The sequence below is a fragment of the Garra rufa genome, chromosome 5, assembly GCF_049309525.1.
Source record: "Garra rufa chromosome 5, GarRuf1.0, whole genome shotgun sequence".
NCBI lineage: Eukaryota > Metazoa > Chordata > Actinopteri > Cypriniformes > Cyprinidae > Garra > Garra rufa.
Window position 1 is genome coordinate 133,637 of NC_133365.1, and position 20,759 is coordinate 154,395.

Genomic DNA, 20,759 nt, shown 5'->3' on the forward strand with positions numbered 1-20,759 from the left:
TTCGGACACCAGATCTAATTTTTGATATTTTTGTACTAGTGGGTGTATAATTAATTTATGTAAGTGAGGATAGCAAAATAATGAAACGGTGACATATTATACCCAAAACTTTTTTAAACTGATAAAAATTTGGGACCAAAAATTTGATTTGACATTTTGACCTGACCATGTTTTGTTACAAACCTTTTCTATCAGAGTTATCTGACGTTATTAAGGTGAATTTGTTCTGACACAGTTTAACTCTTGAGTTCTTGTCATATTTTATTACTATTTTCTAAACTGTAACAAATAATCTCTGATGTGAGAAATGGATGGTGTCTGAACAAATTTTGGTTTGACTGTAATTTATTAGTGATTATCAAAATGAATTGTGACCCTGGACCACAGAACCAGTCATAAGTAGCATGGGTATATTTGTAGCAATAGACAAAAATAGATTGTAAAATTCAGTCAAATTAATCGATTTTTCTTTTATGCCAAAAATCATTAGAATAATAAGTAAAGATCATGTTTCATGGAGATATTTAGAAAATTTCCTACTGTAAATATATCAAAACGTAATTTTTGATTAATAATATGCATTGCTAAGAACTTTTAAAACAACTTTAAAGGCAGTTTTCTCAATATTTAGATTTTTTTGCACCTTTAGATTCCAAATTTTCAAATAGTTGTATCTTGGCCGAATATTGTGGTCCAGGGTCACAATTTGTTCTAACATAGTTGAACTCTGATTATCATAGTGTCATATTTTATTGCCATTTTCTAAACTATAGCGCATAAACTGTGATAATGTGAGAAATGTTGACGATGTCTGAATAAATTTTGGTCTGATTGTATATGTTTTACTGTCACTCTTGATCAATTTAATGTGTCTTGGCTGTAAATTATGTTTTTTTTTTTTTTGGTAGATTTCCTCAGCAGCCTGTGGATATGGTTTCACTTTATTGGCATGTAATAGCAAAGACCTGACCAAACTGTGGGGCATGGGCCTTAACAAAGACTCCCAGCTGGGCTTTCAACGTACTCAACACGACCGACGTAAGAAACCCCAAAATACCTTTGCACCCCTGTCAGTAACTCATGTGTAAAAATTCTAAAAAGGGTAAAAATTCTTGTGTACACCATGGTATCTCTACAAACTACAGTTCCATGATACATTTGTGTTGGGGAAGGACGGTTATTACAGTAAAATTTTTCTTCTCTGATAGTGACTAATGTGAAAGTGTTCTTTAGCACTTCCTATTGACCATGGTAAAATTTACATAATGGCTAATGTTGATGATCCACCAAGTTCCTCTTTAAAGGAATGAGCTGCCAACCTTCCCCGAATCTACTGGAACCATTATAACTATCATTAAAGAGCCTTTTCCTCGAGCACATTCCTAAATCAACTGCTTTCTCTTGTGTTTGCAGATAAGAGTTACGACTTTGTCCTGGAACCATCTCCAGTGTCTCTTCCGCTGGTGAACCCTCAGGAGACACGAGTGCTGCAGGTCTCCTGTGGACGTGCTCACTCACTGGTGCTCACAGACTCTGAGGGAGGTCAGCAAACACTGTCCGCATTGTCATATAACATTTATGAGATTTCTTGTCATTATAGAGAATGTTTAAAAGTGTTAAAGTTCTAGTTATACATGTCCAGATTCTACATACAGTAGATGAATCAGAAGGAAAATTCCTCTCCAAGCATGTAGATGCCTCAGACTGCATTAGATTTCTATTTTGAATCAAATCAAATCATTGTGCTCTAGTGTAATAAGTCTTTCATGTCTCTCTTTCTCTCTCATTAGTTTTCAGCATGGGTAATAATGCTTACGGGCAGTGTGGGAGGAAGATTGTGGAGGATGAAGTGTACAGGTTTGTCCTTCAGCAAATAAGTCCAGTATTTTTTCTGTTTTACATTATGTACTGATGGCTAAACAAAAACAATTTCTTTCCAAGTATCCCATTAGTTTTATATTTTAACCACTGTTTATGTCTGGAAATGCTCGTCCTTGACCCTTTAGATTTTCGTGGGTTTATGATTTATACTGTAACACCAGAGGCAAAGGCAATACTATCAACTCAAAAGGGACCCTGGACCACAAAACCAGTCTTGAGTAGCATAGCTTTATTTGTAGCAATAGCCAAAAATACATTGTATAGCTCAAAATTATAGATTTTTCTTTTATGCCAAAAATCATTATATCATTATCAAGATATTTAGTAAATTTCCTACTGTAAATATATCAAAGTGTAATTTTGGATTAGTAATATGCATAGCTAAGAACTTCATTTGGACAACTTTAAAGAAAATTTTCTCAGTATTTTGATGTTTTTGCACCCTCCGATTGCTGATTTTCAAAGTTGTTTCTCGGCCAAATATGGTCCTATCCTAACATACATCAATGGAAAGCTTATTTATTTAGCTTTCATATGATGTATTGATGTAAAATTTTAAAATTGACTGGTTTTGTTGTCCGGGATCACATATATGAACCATTTTTATCCAAGAAGAATTTTTCTGAGCATATGGCTTAAGCTACCTTCATTTTTGAAAATAGCTGTCCTTTTCCTTTATTTCCTGCAGTGGCAGTCATGTTGTTCACAAGATTGAGGGTTTTGACAGTCAAGTCACCCAGGTATGTGATAACATTTTATTACTTTTATAACGTTTCTATTAACCTACTAGAATTGAAATTCCTACTCATATTTTTTTAATGGAAATTCACAGGTATAAAGTTAAATCTCAAACTTTATATTGTCATATTTCAGCCTAAAATAAATCTTAAATTATCTTTCAAAAGTTTGGTGTTACATTCAAACATCATTAGGCAGCATTTTCAACTAGATAATAAGAAATGTTTCTTGAGTAGCAAATCAGCATATCAGAATGATTTCTGAAAGATCATGTGACAGAAGACTGAATTAATAGCTGCTAAAAATTCAGCTTTGCTATCACAGAAAAAAATAAACATGTAAAATATATTATTAAATTAGAAAACAGCTATTGTATTATATAATAGTTAACAATTCCATGATATTTGTGATTAAATAAATGCAGCGTTTGTGAACATGAGGCTCAAAAACCTTACTAACCCCAAACTTTTAAGTGTAAACTACCCGTCTAATGCTTTTGAACAGTAAGATTTTTAATGTTTTTTTTTTTTTTTTTATAAAGAAGTCTCTTCTGCTCACCAAGCCTATATTTATTTGATCCAAAATACAGCAAAATCAGTAATATTGTGAAATATTTCTATTTAAATATATATTAAAATGTAATTTATTCTTAGGATCAAAGCTGAATTTTCAGCATCATCACTCCAGTCTTCAGTGTCACATTATCCTTCATAAGTCATTCTAATATGCTGATTTGCTGTTCAAGAAACATTTTTTAAATTATTATTATTATCATCAATATTCAAAACAGTTGAGTATACTTTTTTTGTTAGGATTCTTTGATGAATAGAAAAATCCAAAGCTCAGCATTTTGGAAAAAATATACACCATTTGTACCATTATAAATTATATCATTGATGAAATGATAGAAATCAATACTTTTATTTAGCCAGGATGCTTTAAATTGATCAAGTGATGATAAAGGCATTTATAATGTTACAAAAGATTTCTATAAATTATTTCAGATAAATGCTGTTCTTCTGAACTTTCTATTCATCAAAGAAACCCCAAATATTCTACTCGGCTGTTTTTAACATAATAATAATAATAATAGTAATGTTTTCCGAGCAGCAAATCAGAATATTAAAATAGTTTCTGAAGGATCATGTGACTGGAGTAATGATGCTAAAAATTCAGCTTTGAAATCACAGAAATAAATTACATTTAAAAATATATTCAAATAGAAAACCTTTATTTTAAATAGTAAAAATATTTCAAATTGTACTTTTTTTTTTTTTGGACTTTGGATCAAATAAATGCAGACTAGGTGAGCAGAAAAGACTTCTTTAAAAACACTAAAAATATTACTGTTCAAAAACACCTGACTGGTAGTGTACATTAATTTACATTTTAAGGACCATTAAGATTTTTTATTTATTTATATTTTTGTTCTTATTATTTATTTTTGCAACATTTTACATTTAGTTTTATTAAAATTAAGAAAACGAACAGTATGGGACTTTTATTACTCGATTACATTTTGCGTTAAATGTGTTTAATTATTTTAAATAATTACCATGACATTGATGTCACAATTAGAAATTCTTTAAGCCTAATTTTCTTTATGCAAAGTACGAGTTGTTATTTTCTTTTCTTTTTGGGGTGAAATTTTACCTGGACCTTTTTTGTGAGTCTAACTCCATCTGTCTTGCTCCTCTCGTCCTGTAGGTGGCTTGTGGGCAGGATCACAGTCTGTTTCTAACAGACAGAGGCTCAGTGTATGCCTGTGGGTGGGGGGCAGATGGACAAACAGGTTTGTTTCACTATCCGTCTGTCATTATCTTTGTCTCTTTTCTTTCAGTCCCTTTTTGTTCCACTCCATTATGAAACCTGCCTCAAGGCATTTTCCAAAAAATGTATCCAGACAACACTCGGTGACTCATGGCTGATACTTGTACACAAAAATCCATGTGACCCTTCCCTCAGGATTCATTTCTTTGGAATGTATTTTAAGGTCTGGGCCATCATAACAAGGCCTCCTGTCCAGTGCCCGTCGGAGGAGATCTAGCTGGGGTCAAAGTTCAGCAGGTGGCCACGTATGGAGACTGTAGTTTGGCCGTGTGCACGGATGGCCAGGTTTTTGGTTGGGGAAACTCAGAGTACCTGCAGCTGGCCTCTGTCACTGAGGCCACACAGGTAAAGAGCACAATAAAATTAACAGGAGTTTTATGTTAACTATATAAATAATAAAAAGGCCATTAACAGCAACAATGGCAGGCTGTGCAGTTGATTTAAGTCTGATTTTCAGATTAGCTCTCCACGGCTGCTTCCCCTGAGGGGTGTGGGTCGAGTCAGACAGGCGGCATGCGGAGGAACACAGGTGGCTGTACTGAATGGTAAGATTACTGAGTCTTATTGAGGCAAAGAATATTAGAGTTGGCTGGAACAATTCAGTGCACTTAAAAATGACCAAAAGTACTGTACTGCTCTCTGAAGTATAATGTGAATAGGACATGAATTTAATAACTTCCAAATTAGACAAAAAACCTGTCAAAGCTCAATACTTAATAACAACCCTGATGCTAATATGTTACACTACCAGTCAAAAGTGATGATAAAGACATTTATAATGTTACAAAAGATTTCTATTTCAGATACATGCTCTTCTTTTGAACTTTCTATTCACCAAAGAAACCTGAAAAGATCTACTCAGCTGTTTTTAACATAATAATAATAATAAATGTTTCAAGCAGCAAATATTAAAATGATTTCTGAAGGATCATGTGACTGGAGTAATGATGCTAAAATTCAGCTTTGAATTTACAGGAATAAATTACATTTTAAAATATATTCCAATAGAAAACAGTTATTTTAAATGGTAAAAATATTTCAAAATTGTACTGTTTTTGCTGTACTTAGGATCAAATAAAGGCAGGCTTGGTGAGCAGAAGAGACTTCTTTAAAAAACATTAAAAATCTTACTGTCCAAAAACATTTGACTGGTAGGTTTTGCCTTCCTGCAGATTCTAAATCAGTGTTTCCCAAACTAGGGTTTATAAATATCAAAAGCTCATTATTTATTTAAATCATAAATATGCAAAGTAAATAATTTAAAAAATAAAATAAAAATTAACACTTACTACAAAAAAGATGAACAATCCTTGTTGTCCAGCTTGTCATGGTAGCAGTTAGTAAACAATAAAAGAGAACTGTGAACTGTGTTTTTAAATTATTAAAAGAATATTAATTTAAAATCTCAGGGGATACTTGACATATATATATATATTATTAAATATTTTCAAGGGGTTAAACATAAACTAGCTTAAATTTCCATTTTAATTTGATTATTTTTTTTAACATTTTATTACTGCAATATCAGTATAGTAACATGAGGTAAAATATAACAATACTTGGAAATATATTTTTCTTCTAAATCTAGTATTACAATTTGATACCATGATTAAACCATCATGGTACTTTCATGTACTTTTGTGCTTTACCAAAAAAACAAACAAACATGGTTACGTGGTTTATTATTATCATAATGTAAAATGCTCAATGGGTTTTAAAGGGATAGTTCATCCAAAAATGAAAATTCCAAAATAAAAAAAAATACTCACCATCATGTCGTTGGAAACCTGTAAGACCTTTTTTCATCTTCAAAACACAAATTAAGATATTTTTGATTAAATTTGAGAGCTTTCTAACCCTGCTTGTACAGCAATGCAACTAACACGTTCAAGGCCCGGAAAGTTATTAAGTCTATGGTAATTGTCCATGTGACATCAATGGTTTTATGAAGAATTTTTACAGAGACTGACACAGCAGAGAATAAATTGTTGATTAAAGTTGATATTTTTGTTTTCTTTGTGCAAAGTATTCTCGTAGCTTTGTAAAATTATAGTTGAACCACTGATGTCACATGGACTATTTTAACAATGTCCTTACTACCTTTATGGGCCTTGAACTTGTTAGTTGCTGTCTATGCAGGGTCAGAAAGCTCTTGGATTTCATCAAAAAATATCTTAATTTGTATTCTGAAGATGAATTTAATAAATTACATTTAATAATATTTAATACTTGAATGCATCATTGTTGAACTCACCTGTTGAAGCATGAATTGATGTTTCTTTAAATGATTTCTTTGCAATTCTTGTCATGAAATTAATTGAAATAACTCAATCTCTTTAGAGGAAGGAGATGTGTTTGTTTGGGGTTTTGGAATCCTGGGAAAAGGCCCAAAACTTTCCGAGTCTGCCATCCCAGAAAGAGTGCCAGCCACGCTTTTTGGGAGGTCAGAGTTCAACCCCACAGTGAAGGTCTCATCCATCCGTTGTGGACTCAATCACTTTGCAGCCATCACAGGTAAATATACAGTCTAAACATTATTGCTTTGCATGTACGTTCACTAAAGATGTTGCGTGGACTGTGATAACGGGCCTGTTTACGCTTAGTCACTTCATGCGCTTTCTCTGATTGGATAGCTATTTGATCATGAAAAGATCAGGTGTAAATGCCCTCCGAAACACTTTTGAGATTCATCAAAATCCGATCACTCAAGCCACTTCAGGAGGTGATCTGGACCGCATTCCAGACGAAACTGGACAAGTGTGAATGCATCTGATTGTTGAAACCACATATGCAAATTTTACTCCTTCCAAAATATTTAAATAATAAAGGTGTGAGAGCATCTTATAGGCTAATGTGGCATGTTATAGTCAGATATGACAGCTCTAATGCAACAAGCATTGCTGCAGATGAGTACCTGAGTGTCTCTTCAGCAAGCCGACACGCAAACTGCCACAAATGAAATTGAAAGTAAATCACAGACATTCAACACCCAAACATCTTCATTTAAAGTAGTGAGGCTAACCTGTCATTTTAGTGTTAAGGTTGCCTGTTGCCGTCTTTGATCTTAAAATAGGCTGATAATGAATAAAATGCAGTGCTTATCTGTTGCTTTCGTTGATGTGAACTCCATTAAATTTAAATATAGGGCAGGAATTCAAGACTGGGTTTATATCCAGTTTGCAAAGACAAATGTATGTGGCCAAGTGTAAATTTATTTTGTTTTAACAAATCAGATATCTGATCAGAGAAAACACATGAAGTGACAAGGTGTAAATAGGCCCTATGAAATTCTCCTGAAGTGTTTTCAGAGATTTTAAATGTGGTCTCATGCAGGATACAAACTGTTAATGTTCTTTCTCCTGAAAACACCTGCTACAAATGCTTGTATAACCATGTTGGTATTAAATCCAGCCTGTTTCCTGGCCAACATCCATGTAAATAGAAGGCTGAGTTATTTCCAACATGAATATTGTTTTCAGATCGAGGTGAGCTGTTTGTTTGGGGTAAGAATGTGAGAGGATGTCTCGGCATCGGGAAACATGATGACCAGTATTTTCCATGGAGGGTAAGCCACCAACAATGATGTATTATTACTTTTACATCAAAAAGTGTGGATTTTACAGCTTGTCCGTTGGTTTTACAAACAGTGTTTCGACCAATACAATTATGTAAAACGCTGTTTGAGTATTCAGATGAATCACAGCTAATCACACACATCAATATTTGTTGAGAAAAGCTCCTGTATGAACAATTTCAACCCACTGCATTATTATAGCAGGTGAAACATTGAATAGACAAAAAAAAAAAAGATATTTGTTAGTTGTTAATCCGTTTTCTTTATGCTGATGCTTTTGTTTTAGGTGACTGTACCAGGCCATGTGACAGATGTTGCCTGTGGTGTTGACCACATGGTGGCGCTGGTCAAATCAATCATATGAGACTGTCATGGCAAATCCGTGCTGCTTTTCTAGCACTTCAGCATGCCACATTTCATTATTTCTCCAGAACCTTTGGACTTGTTGAAGGCCCTCACTAAGGAGTATACATGTCACACTGGATCAAGAAAGCCAAGGCTGTGCTTAAGGTAACATGGAAATGTGACACCTCCTCTGCTGTTTACAGTGCTGACCTCAAAAATAGATATGAGTGTGACTCCTAAATAACTCAAGACCTCTTGAGTTCTTACGTTGGCTGCTTGGACATTTTGGAAGCTTGCTTTAAATGTTTTGGACATTGTCACCTGAGGTGGACACTGTATGTTCAAAGCCGCATTATCTGTGCTGTTTCTATAGCTGCTTTTCTTGTCAATAGACAAAAAATTGCATCTGAAAACTAAAATTACAGCTACATGAAAAATATATTTAAAAGAGTTCAACTTAGTTCACTTCAAGAACAAAAATTTAGAGATAATGTACTCACCCCCTTGTCATCCAAGATATTGTCTTTCTTTCTTCAGTCGTAAAAAAAAAATTGTTTTTTTTTTGAGAAAAACATTTTAGGAACGTTCTCCATATAGTGGACTTCAATGGTGGCCACGAGTTTGAACTTCCAAAATGCATTTTCAATGCAGCTTCAAAGGGTTCTAAATGATCCCAGCCAAGAAAGCTGTGCATCACAGAGCTAGACAAGATGAGCATTTGAGGTTAAAAAGTATATAAATTGTAAATGTTTATTTAGAGCCCTATATGGAGAACATTCCTGAAATGTTTTCCTCAAAATATTTCTTTATGACTGAATCCATCTTGGATGACAAATTATACTATAATTTTTTATTCTGGAAGTGAACTAATCCTTTAAATTAAAATGCATCTGGCTTCACTGTGCTGTAGCAGAGGTTTTGGCATTTGTGGTTTATTGAATTAAAGGTATGGTTCACCCAAAAAATGTAAATTCTGTCTCTAATTACTCACCCTTATGTCATTCCAAAACCGTAAGACCTTCGTTCAGCTTCAGAACACAAATTAAGATATTTTTGATGAAACCAGAGAGCGTTCTAACCCTGCAGCAACGCAACTGACATGTTCAAGGCCCAGAAAGGTAGTAAGCACATATTACAAGAATACCTTTTGTATGCAAAGAAAAAAATAACGACTATATTCAACCATTTCTTCTATTCGGTCTGTCATAGTACTTAATTTGTGTTCTAAAGTGAAACAAAGGTCTTACAGATTTGTAACGACATGAGGGTGAGTAGTTAATGGCAATTTTCATTTCTGGGTGATCTATCCCTTTAAAAACATGTTATATAATATTGTTTTAAAATAAAATTATTAAAAAAAACTTTGATTGCTAAAAAAACTGACTAAAAAAAAATGACTTTTGCTAGCTGTTGAAATAGTCTAACTTGAAAAATTCAGGTGACAAAAAAGAAACTTTTAAAAGATAATTTAAAAAATACACAAAAATAAGGGTTCTTTATTGGCATCAATGGTTCTATGAAGAACCTTGAACATCCATGAAACCTTTCAAATGCAGAAAAGGTTCTCTAGTGTTTTGAAATGTTCTTCAAAATGGTTCTTTTAGGAACTGTTTACTGAAAGGTTCATTGGGGAACCAAAGATGGTTCTTCTGTGGCATCACTGCAAAAACCGTTTTTATATTTAAGAGTGTATCTGTTAAGCCTTAAATGAAGACACTTCAGGGAGAGAAAATGTAATTTAAAGTTATATTAAAACTCCTGTATCCTTCAGAATCAAGTACATGCTTTATTTGTACCAAACTGTATTGATAGATCACAAGATTATAGTACCAATTATAAAGCAGTATACATTCTGAGGGAAAAAAAAGGGAACAGTTGAAAGTCACCCTCTTTAATGTGCAAATATAAAGGGACAGTTTCTTACCTAAACAAAGTGTTAAGAAACACCGAAAAAGTAATGGAGATAAAAACAAAAGTAATCAAGTCATGACCTTTTCTGGTGTCTGAGCTGGTTTAATCAACAAATTCTCCAAATCAATCATTTGTAGGGGTAGTTAGAAGTAGCTTCAGCAAGTATCATCCCACAGAAATCATTTGTAAATCACAGATATGACTAAATATCTTCAGAAACTTGTGTAGATAACAAATCCTCAATTGGCACATGGTCTAGCAATTCGCATGGTGTAAACCCCCACTGTATGCTTAACAAAACATGGTTCAAACAGTGGAGAAAAAAAAAAAAGAGTAACAATTGAAAAATCAAACCTAAACACAAACTAAGCTGAAAAAATATATTGTTTCCCGTCTTTAATTGTCAGAGAACAAACAGGTCACCCCTTCTTAACACTGATAAATATATGGTTTTCTGCTTCGGAGCTGATAGAAGAAAAGCTTGCGGGAAAAAAAAGACACCCATCCTCGGGTAAAGACAACAAGTGACCCCTTCTAAAAGAGACTCCTTCAAAGGGGAAGATACTCATCCCCGCTATTTCACATCAGAAGAGTAAGATCTGTAAGATAGACCTTAAATAAAGTGCAGACGAGGGGAGCTTGAAGGCTTAAACTAACGCCAGTGTCTGCGACACCTGACCTTAACTAACATTCAACAAACGACAGGTTTCCCCTAACAGTTCCTCCGTGAAAGAGACAGCTTTGCGAGTAGTGGTGAAGACTAAAAAGACATTTCATTCAATCGCGGGCGAAAAAAAAAAAAAAGTTTAAAAACAGTATACAGTAAACTGCACAATTTATGTACTTGTATAGAACCTGAACAAGTGCATGTGAACAAAAAACAGTTTCGTTTCACCTCACCTGAATCCTTCATTCTGATCTCTGCGCACGTACGCTGCCAACTCGGCCGGGTGGACAGAAAAACCATTGATTGTACTCTGAAGGCAAAAACAACAACAACAACAGCAACAACAACTAATGCATTACCCGGCTACTTGGCATTGAAATGTGAATATAGGATTGAGGTGAGGAGAAAGAAACAAAACCTCTAAACAAAAATGGGAAACTTTCCGAACGAGCACGAAAAACATCACGTCTTTAGACAAGGAGCCTGTTTATGCCCCAAGTCTTGGCACTGCGAGGGAAAACAAGAAGGGGGAGCAGGAAAAACTAAATAAATCTCGAGAAACATTGGAGTACATTCTGTGTCCTCTAGGAGGAGGACCTGCCACTAATACATAATGGTTATTTGCAACGTCTTAAGAATCGGTAGCTAAAGTCCAGGCCCTGTTGCCATGGTAAAATGATGTGCGGAGGAGGAGTGGATAAGAGGAAGAGGGATGGGGGAGAAAGAAGAGAAGAAAAACACTGGATTCACACCATCGCAGGGTCCCTGTAGAGGTGGGTGGGGATTAGGGTTGTCTTTTTTGCGCCATACGGACAGGAAGTGATGTTGTCGCTCAATACTGACTGCAAGATTCAGAGTCCCCCCACCCCTCAATTATCCATTCTCCTTCCAATTCCTCCCCCCCCAGAAGCAGTCCTCACGTAAGCTCTTGGCACTTTTAAGAGTTTGACATAAGAAATCAAAATGTTTTCAGGGACGCGGGACTCTAATCGCAGAGAGTCTCACTGTCCTGTGCTCTCATTGGTCCTCAAGGCTACGATCACACTCTGGATGTTCTCCTCAGGAACCTGGGTGGACACAAGATGTTGCTTGTGTTAAACTTCTCCTTTTGTTTGATGAATATTTGGCAAAAGTAGGTGCTTAGACTCACCAGAGCGTGGTCGAACTTGAAGGTACTGATATAATAGGCTGGAATGTCAGCGGTCGCCAGTGGTTCAGATATCTGAGCCACAATGCCACATTCATCTAATTGAAGACAAACGATGTACAAATTTAGCTACCAAATCTTCAAGCTTCCAAATGGACATCTGATTTACTGAGGTAGTTTGTGCAGTAAATGGATAGTTCACCTGAAAATGAAAATTCTGTTATTAATTACCCACCCTCATGTCGTTCAAAACCTGCAAGATCTTTGATCTTCAGAACACAAATTAAGATATTTTTGATGAAATCTAAGAGCTTTCTGACTCTGCATAGACAGCAACTTAACTGAAATGTAGTAAGAACATCATTAAATAGTCCATGTGACATCAGTGGTTCAACCGTAATTTTGTGAAGCTACAAGAACAACAACTTTATTCAACAATTTCTCTGCCTTGTCAATCTTCAACGCACATTCACAAGAGTACCACGGGTTGAAGACTGAGAGTGAAGAGAAGAATCTGTTAGGGTGTGTTCACACTTGTCATGTTTGGTTAGATTAAAAATAAACTCTGATGCGATTGCTCTATAAGCGCGGTTCATTTGAGTAAGTGTGAACGCTGCCATCCGAACCCTGGTGTGCACCAAACAAGCAGACAGAGACCGCTAAACAGATGGGTCTCGGTCCACTTCCAAATAAACTTGTGCAGTTCAAATTAAATATGAACGCAACATGGCCTAAATACTTCTAAATGAACCAAAAACAAAGTAATGACAAGATGCAGTGCTATGCAACATGATTTGACAACAAGCGGTGTACCCGAAAACAAAAAGAGCAGAGGGCAAACATGGATTTTATGAGCTGTTTGTGGTAAATATAAAACTATTTGCATATAAAAATGAGTCCAGCAGACGGCATTAGGTGTGTTCGACTTAAAGCAGTGCTGAGGGTGTATGACATCAATGGCCTGCTCCGTGCCTCTAAGTCGAACGCACCTTTTCCCTTTTGTTTGGAGTGTTCGGTGATTTCCAGCATTAAGTATCACCATTCAACCCAACCAATTAGGTTGCGAACGTATCACTATGCCTTCAGGTTCGGCATCTTTAGGTTCGCTGTTAAAAATGCCAGTGTGAACGCTATGTGGACCCGGACTAAATGTATCATTTTGTTTTCTTTGCACACAAAAAGTATTCTCGTAGCTTCATAAAAATTCCAGTTGAACCACTGATGGCACATGGACTGTTTTAATGATGTTCTTACTACCTTTCTGGGCCTTGAATGTGTCAGTTGCATTGAGGCTATTAAGGGTCATAAAGCTCTCGGATTTCATCAAAAATATCTTAATTTGTGTTCTGAAGATGAACGAAGGTCTTACAGGTTTGGAAAGTCATGAGGGTGATTAATTAATGACAGAATTTTCATTATTGGGTGAACTGTCCCTTTAAAGTGTGGTCACATTTACCACTGCTTGGTGAATTTTCATGGGTAAAATCCAGTCACTTCAATAGGAATCCATGTGATAGGGAAGTTTGCATGAAGGTGAAACATTTCCCCATGCATGTTTGCCACACTGACCAGCCGACAGCTGCTTGGTCTGAAAGTGACTTCTACACTACACTATTGACATCGTTGGGATAGTTTTTTACCCACTAAATTTTACCAAAATTTTGGTAATGTGACCGCACCTTAAACTTTTTTTTACAGTCAAAGAAAATGTAATTGCTATCATGACAACAGTATCTGGCTAAACATTTGTTAAAGGGATCATGAACTGCTTTTGTTTTTGATTTTGATTTTGGACTGGTCTCTGAGGTCCGCTTACATTGTTAGCAAGATTTTTACATCTAAAAACAATTTAGAATTAATAGGCTGTTTATTAATATTTCTGTTTGAATAGGCATGACGGATTGTAGACTCTGAAGTAAACGCCCCCCGGTAAGATTAGCTAACAGCTTTGCAGTTGTTCATAGTTGGACGCTGCTGTGATTCATGTTAAAAAGCATAAATACTCAATGCATATCAAGTGATTAGTATTGACAAAGCAATAGTGACCATGTAATAAAAACAGTGTGTGTGGTGCAACATTACTGTCAAATCCAATATAGTCAGCACAGCATCGTCTTTTAGTTCTTTGTTTGTAAACGAATCTGCGGTAAAGTAAACAAAGAACCAAGTTCTTACTGACGCGGTCTGAAACTTAATTAAAAATAAAGTTCATCCACTCATTCTTAATGTTGGGATCAGAAGGTAGGCAATGCAAAGACGGTTTTTCCACAACTTGGCACTGCAGTGTCTTGTTGTCTTCAGAGCCATCTTTATTGTTTGTTTTCTGCATAGACCTGCATTTGCCTTTTTCGTTAATTACATTTAGCAGATTGGCTTCAATATAAGCTGTTTTTGGACTAAACCAGAAGGTTTTGAGTTCTGAAATTTTGCGCCAAGTTCATGATCCCTTTAATATGTTCTAGGTGTTTTTAAAAATGTTCTGGGTGTTTGATTACTGGCCCTAAAAAGGCCCTAAATTCTAGTCCCTAGATATTGTTGGGATTCTCATTGTCAAAATAAAAGCAGTCAGTTTGCAGAGTTTTATCCTGAACTCACCAAACCCTAAGGGTTGTCCTCCGATGCGGACCATTTTCCAAAGCTCTCCTGAAGCGCTGGTGAAGAGGACGTTGTTTGGAAATCTGATAAGAAAACAGTAGCGTGTAAACCACATGCAATCAGAAATCATTACATTGTGGCCACACACACACACACACACACACACACACACAAAGGCATGATTCAACAGGCTTCAAACTAAAAGACAGTGGTGTTTTCAAATAGTTGGAAAATTCTGATGAAACCACAACAGACAAAGTTTAAGGGTCAGAGTCAGAAAAAAGAATTTACTTTACAACCCATGAGGGTCCAATATTTCAGTGCATATACGTTTCAGTTCCTTAAAAAGTCAACATGAAAATATGTTTGCAAGCCATTGTACTTCTGTTAAACCTATAGAAAAATTGTTTTGGATTACTCACCCTTATGTCATTCCAAACCTATAAGACTGTCATTTGTCTTTAAAACACAAATGAAAATATTTTTAATGAAACCTGAGAGATTTCTGTACACAAAACCAAAACTCTTGTACAGATAGTAAAAGTATTCTGTATGAATTGATTGGTTTAGTTCAAATCTGCTGAAGAGACACAATTACTTTATATGAAAAAGAAATTTAATTTAGGCTTTTATTTATATATAAACTTCGATTTGGAATGACACGAGGGTGAGTAAACAATGACAGAATTTTCATTTTTGGGTGAACTGTCCCTTTAATCTGACATTTCAATGTGAACCAGCATAAAAAGTCCCCAAATTTTATGGACTAAGAATTATTTGGAAAAAATTGGTATTTCATACAAGTGTTACAGGTGGGTAGAAGAAATAAGTTGGAAAACAACAGTGGAGTAGCTGACGTCAGCCACACAGGAAAGGCAGTTTTGATGATTATATTTTGATGAAAGCCATCTCAAAAACAAACCCTTTCTCTTTTGTAACAGCATGCACTGATGATTCATGCATAAGACCGGGGTGTGTATTGAGAAAATAAATGGGGTCAATTGTGTTTTCATGTTGACATTAATAGAGTGTTAGATTCAGGGCTGGGTGGTCTAACCTCCGGGTGGTTTGCTCATCCATAACTAGAGAGATGTAGCCCTCGATCAGGGAGAAGGAGAAAAAGCGGATATGTCCAGAATCCTCAGTCTGCCCCCCGGTCTCTTTCGCTCTGTAATGAAGCGCAGCAGGGAATCTTGTTATTACACAAGCTTCATTAGACCTCAACTCAGCTGATGCTTTCACAAGGAATAGTGAAAAATAGGAAGAGGACTATGAGAAAGGGCAACTCTGATCTAATCTGATCTTTCCCTCTAATTGTTGGCCTGATGCCAGTGTTTGAGCAGTAAACAAGTTTCGAGACTATAAGGAAGGGCAAAATTGTACAAATACACACTGCTCATTTTGTTTACAGTCTTTTCTCCCCTGTCGCCACATAGTGCACTCCCTACAGCGACCTGTGTGTATTATCTTCATTCCTTAATAGATCTGGCAGATGGCTCTCGGTTACTGCCATATGCGAGCCAGGAGGAGAGGCCCGGCGCGTAGCTCTTACCCGCCCGAGTAGAACATGACGTCCATGAGCAGCGTGGCCACCGAGGGCAGCGTGTCGGGGTCCAGGCTGGTAACGCAGAACATGTTACTGGGGCTGGAGAGAGGGTGAATGATCGGCCGAGGGACTGGGGAAAAGAAAAACAGAGTTGATTATGCTAACAAGCTGTAAATGTTCAAGCATTATTCAGTCAGGATGTTTCACAAAGGAATGAATCTACAAGACTGATAAGTGGTTTGAATATATGTGACCCTGGACCACAAAACCAGTCATAAGTTGCATAGGTATATTTATAGCAATAGCCAAAAATACATTGTATAGGTCAAAATTACTGATTTTTCTTTTTTGCCAAAAAACATTATGATATAAAGTAGAGATCATGTTCCATGAATATATTTAGCAAAATTCCTACTGTAAATATAACAAAACTTAATTTTTGATTAGTAATATGCATTGCTAAGAACTGCTTTTGGACAACTTTAAAGTCGATTTTCTCAATATTTTGTTTTATTGCACCCTCAGATTTCAGATTTTCAAGTAGTTGCATCACAGCCAAAACAAACCATACATCATTGGAAAGCTTATTTATTCAGCTTTCAGATTATGTATAAATCTCAATTTCAAAAAATTGACCCTTATGGTTTTGTGGTCCAGGGTTACATATATGGACAGTAATCTACTGTAATTTTAGAGTGAGAAAGCCAGATGTGAATGAAGGTTTGGAGTCAATTTATCTACAAAAATACCAGAAATGTCTATTAAGAAATGGTCAAGTTAGATTCATAAATACAGAACAAAAATATTAAAAAAGGTCTGTGTCTATGCAGTATGTTCAAAGGGCACACCGATTATTGAGTCAAACGTGACAGGCAGAAGCTGATGTCTAACCACACCATAAACACTTTTAACAGGTGTTGCACAGATCGGATGGCTTAGTGTGATAAATCCAAGTCCAAATCTTTGGAGTCAGATCTACCATGCAATTGGTAAACCATGCAATAATAACATCATGCAGTGATTAGTAAAACTGTCTGTGCCACAGATCAGTTTGTTTATGATTATAATAAATAAAGAAAATAATATAAGACCAGTTTGTGATATAAAGCAGCAAACAAATTATTTTTGTACAGGTAAAGTAACTCAAAGAGGTTGATACTGGATGCCCCGCAGATTCAAGTTACAAAGGGCCACACTACTCTTTTACGTTAAAAATCAGCTGGAAATTAGATCGTATAAGGGCCATTCGACCGAATAGATGCCATTTGATTTTTTCAGATGGAATCTAGTAATACACATATTTAACTATTCAAATCTGTATTGGTCTATCTCAGGTCACTTTATTTAATTTTTTACAGAATTTTAAAGATGGATTTTTTTTCTCAGTCCAGTTACCAAAAGTCTAATCTTTTAAAAAACATGCTTAAAAAAATGTCAACAAAATCCTTTATTTTCCATTAGGGTAAGTGTTTATTTAAAAAAAATGGTTGGTTTCATGGTCAAAAAAAGAATTTTTTTCTTAAAAAACAAAACAAAACACTATTTATCTACACAAAGTGTATTTTTCTAAAGTGCACAATTTATTAAATTGTGATGCAATATATTAAACAATGGGTCAAATTATGGACCAAACTTAATTAAAGAAAAAGTGGTTTAACTACTTTTTTTTTTTTTTTTTTTAGAAAAAAGGAATGGTAACAGGAAATGAAATTGGGTAACAGAAATGAATATCAATTGCATAGCAATTATGTATTAGACCCATACATGGGTTTGAGTGTAACCTGCGAAGAAAAACCAAAAAGGCATTATTTGTTAAGCTTATTATTTTTAATATTAATTTTAATTTAATATTTATTATTTTTTATTTATATCTTCTCATAACCCATCCTCTCTCTACCGCTAAACATAAGCCTAACAAAAACCTCTGCAGACCACTAGATTTAAAGAGAAATATTATTTGCCCCCCTTGTTTTATTTTATTTATTTATTTTTTAACTAGTGAGGTCAGCTCACTAGTCAATGTTCAACACTATATTGTTGAACATTGTATATCATTATAGTCAAACCTATACACACATATAATGGATACTCATTCCTGTTACCCAGTTTAATTCCTGTTAAGAAACAGTTAAACTTTTTTTCTAAGCCAAGTTTGGTCCATCATTTATCCCACTGTTTAATAAATTACATCATAAAAAATGTATGAGCTTGTGGTTTCACCTTTAAAATGAAAAATGGGTTTGTGTACTTTAAAAAAAAGTACCATGTGAAAATAAATCGTGACTATTTTTAAACATTAGATATTTTTTTGACCACTAAACCAACGTCTTTACAATAAACACCTGCTTGAGGGGAGAAATGAAGGAACTGTTGACATATTTGTTAAACATGCTTTTTTTTTTTTTGAAAGACAAGAGTTTAAGTAACAGAACTGAGAAAAATGCTTCCATTTAAAAACCATGTAAAAATTAAATAAACTTACCTGAGATCAACCAATACAGATTTTGAATAGTTAAATATGTGTATTACTAGATTCAGTCTTGAAAAAATGAAAAATAAAAAATGAAAATGGCATATTGGGGTCAAAACTGTCAGTTGTTTGTGAACTAAATCTCCTATGAAAGGTGATCTGTTTAAGCCCACTGAAATGCTTGAATGCAGCACATCAATATCAGTGTCAATGTTTTAGGTTAAAAACAAATAAAATTAAAATAATTAATGCACTTTCATATTTCCCACTGCTGTAGCATTAGCAGTTTTATTGAAATGCTATGCATTTAATCCTATGTGATGTCTATTTGTATATTATCAATGTTATAAATTTTTATATTGGTTGGATCAACTAGCCAAGTAGACTAATATGAATGTTTATACATAACCATACTGAAAAGAAGTAAATATCATTAGCTGATGCTAACTGTCTAGCTAACAGGCTTGCTGGTGCTAAGTTGAGGTAATTTTAAGATATAATGTACCAATATTTTTATTCAGCCACCTAACTGAGGGAAATAGAAAGGATGTGATGTTCAGAACATGGTAACTACAGTAATTATCAAAGTGGGAAGTGATGCCCTCTGGGGGCATTTGGCCAGGGGTATTTTTACACCACATACATGGTTTGAAAAGAAAAAAAATCTTTATGAAAATATAATTATATTTTCCTTAAAATGTTCTTCCAAACTTCAGGCCTTACAAAAGAATGTTCTACGAAAGAACAAGCTTTAAAACACTTTTTTTTCTTACTGGTGAAAATTAGATGGTCAAATCTGTTTTCTCTCAGGTACATCGCACTGTAATCTTCAGAGTGAACATCACTCTCGTCAATGTAGCACATATCAACAACAAAAAAATATCTTGACTTCATACAGTGGTTATTTTGGAAAAATCCCAGATATTTTGAGCAGTAGGATTATAAAAATATGTGCTAATAGAAAAAAATGAATTTAGTAGCCTATATAAAATTGCTGAATGGATTTCAAAACGGTAAAAATCAACTTAATAACTTGGGGGGAGTTGGAGAATGAGCCTATTTCCAAAAAAAGTGTAGTGTTCCTTTAAAGGGGTCATCGGATGCCCATTTTCCACAAATTCATATGATTCTTTAGGGTCTTAATGAAAAGTCTATAATATACTTTGGTTAAACATTCTCAATAGTAGTTTAATAAAAGACCCTTTTACCTTGTCAAAAGCAGGTTTGCAAAAAATTAACTCATTTTACTGCATGGTCCATTTAAATGCAAATGAGCTCAGCTTGCCCCGCCTCTCTCAGATGTTGGATTATGAGCCATAATGTTTACTTTAGCCGCATTTAGTCATGTTTAGCGACGGAACTTGCCAACAAGCACATTATTAAGAAAGGCTGTTTGCAAAGATGCATAAAAATCCCTTACGCTAATTTCTGCTGTGGGTGAAGCTGCATCAGGAATGATTCGCACAAACTAAACGCATATGTAGATTGGAATCTACGCTTTCCTTTTTAAAAACGAAAGTAACATTATCCTCTGCGTCTTCAGCAGCTCAGTAAATGACTACTGCTATGTTCATTATTACATCCAACAACAGAACGTCTCAATCACTCAATCGGAGACATTTTTGTCTTCCCCTGCACCTGAGTTGACACAATGGCGATCAGAGTCGGACTGTTTCCGCTCGGTGAGGGCGGGTCTAAGATAAGGCGCTCATGTAAATCAACTATCGTGGGAGCAGCCTCTGTAAGTGTGCCGTCACACGACAAGAAGCTGAGAATAACCTGGTTTTAAAAAGGGGATATTACTTTTAAAGATTAAAAAAAATAACACTGGGTGGATTTTTATTATTGTAGGGTGGTTGTGTACACAAACTGCCAACACACATTAATGTTCAAACAACATGTAAAAGTGAGTTTTGCATCCGATGACCCCTTTAAGTACTAGTTTTTTTTTGAAGTACTCAAATTGAGTACTTTTGTACTTTCACTTGAGTAAAATTAAAAAAGGAATACTTTTACTGGAGTAATATTTCATTATATGTATCTGTATTTTTACTC

General features: G+C 35.0%; 2 protein-coding genes across 2 annotated transcripts in view; one reads left to right on the forward strand and one right to left on the reverse strand.

The window, feature by feature from the left end:
* Positions 1-912: 912 nt before the first annotated feature.
* rcc1l (RCC1 like) lies at positions 913-9,671 on the forward strand. The gene is made up of 10 exons (XM_073841057.1): positions 913-1,038; positions 1,414-1,542; positions 1,791-1,857; positions 2,570-2,621; positions 4,327-4,411; positions 4,613-4,794; positions 4,907-4,994; positions 6,790-6,963; positions 7,929-8,014; positions 8,310-9,671. The coding sequence occupies exons 1-10, from the start codon at positions 984-986 to the stop codon at positions 8,385-8,387; spliced, it is 996 nt and encodes a 331-aa protein (XP_073697158.1). The 5' UTR covers positions 913-983; the 3' UTR covers positions 8,388-9,671.
* Positions 9,672-11,405: 1,734 nt separating this feature from the next.
* Positions 11,406-20,759, reverse strand: part of castor2 (cytosolic arginine sensor for mTORC1 subunit 2) — a 37,584-nt gene continuing 28,230 nt past the window's right edge. The window contains exons 5-9 of the mRNA XM_073839973.1: positions 16,241-16,364; positions 15,746-15,856; positions 14,689-14,771; positions 12,097-12,191; positions 11,406-12,013 (exon numbers count right to left, since the gene is read on the reverse strand). Coding sequence (XP_073696074.1) covers positions 11,948-12,013; positions 12,097-12,191; positions 14,689-14,771; positions 15,746-15,856; positions 16,241-16,364 — 479 coding nt within the window. The 3' untranslated portion in view covers positions 11,406-11,947. The remainder of the gene's footprint in view (positions 12,014-12,096; positions 12,192-14,688; positions 14,772-15,745; positions 15,857-16,240; positions 16,365-20,759) is intronic.

Coding starts and splice junctions, on each gene's coding strand:
- rcc1l (XM_073841057.1), top strand. CDS start 984: ATGGGCCTTAACAAAGACTCCCAGCTGGGCTTTCAACGTACTCAACAC. Junction 1,543..1,790: donor GCTCACAGACTCTGAGGGAG/GTCAGCAAACAC, acceptor CTCTCTCATTAG/TTTTCAGCATGGGTAATAAT. Junction 6,964..7,928: donor TCACTTTGCAGCCATCACAG/GTAAATATACAG, acceptor TATTGTTTTCAG/ATCGAGGTGAGCTGTTTGTT.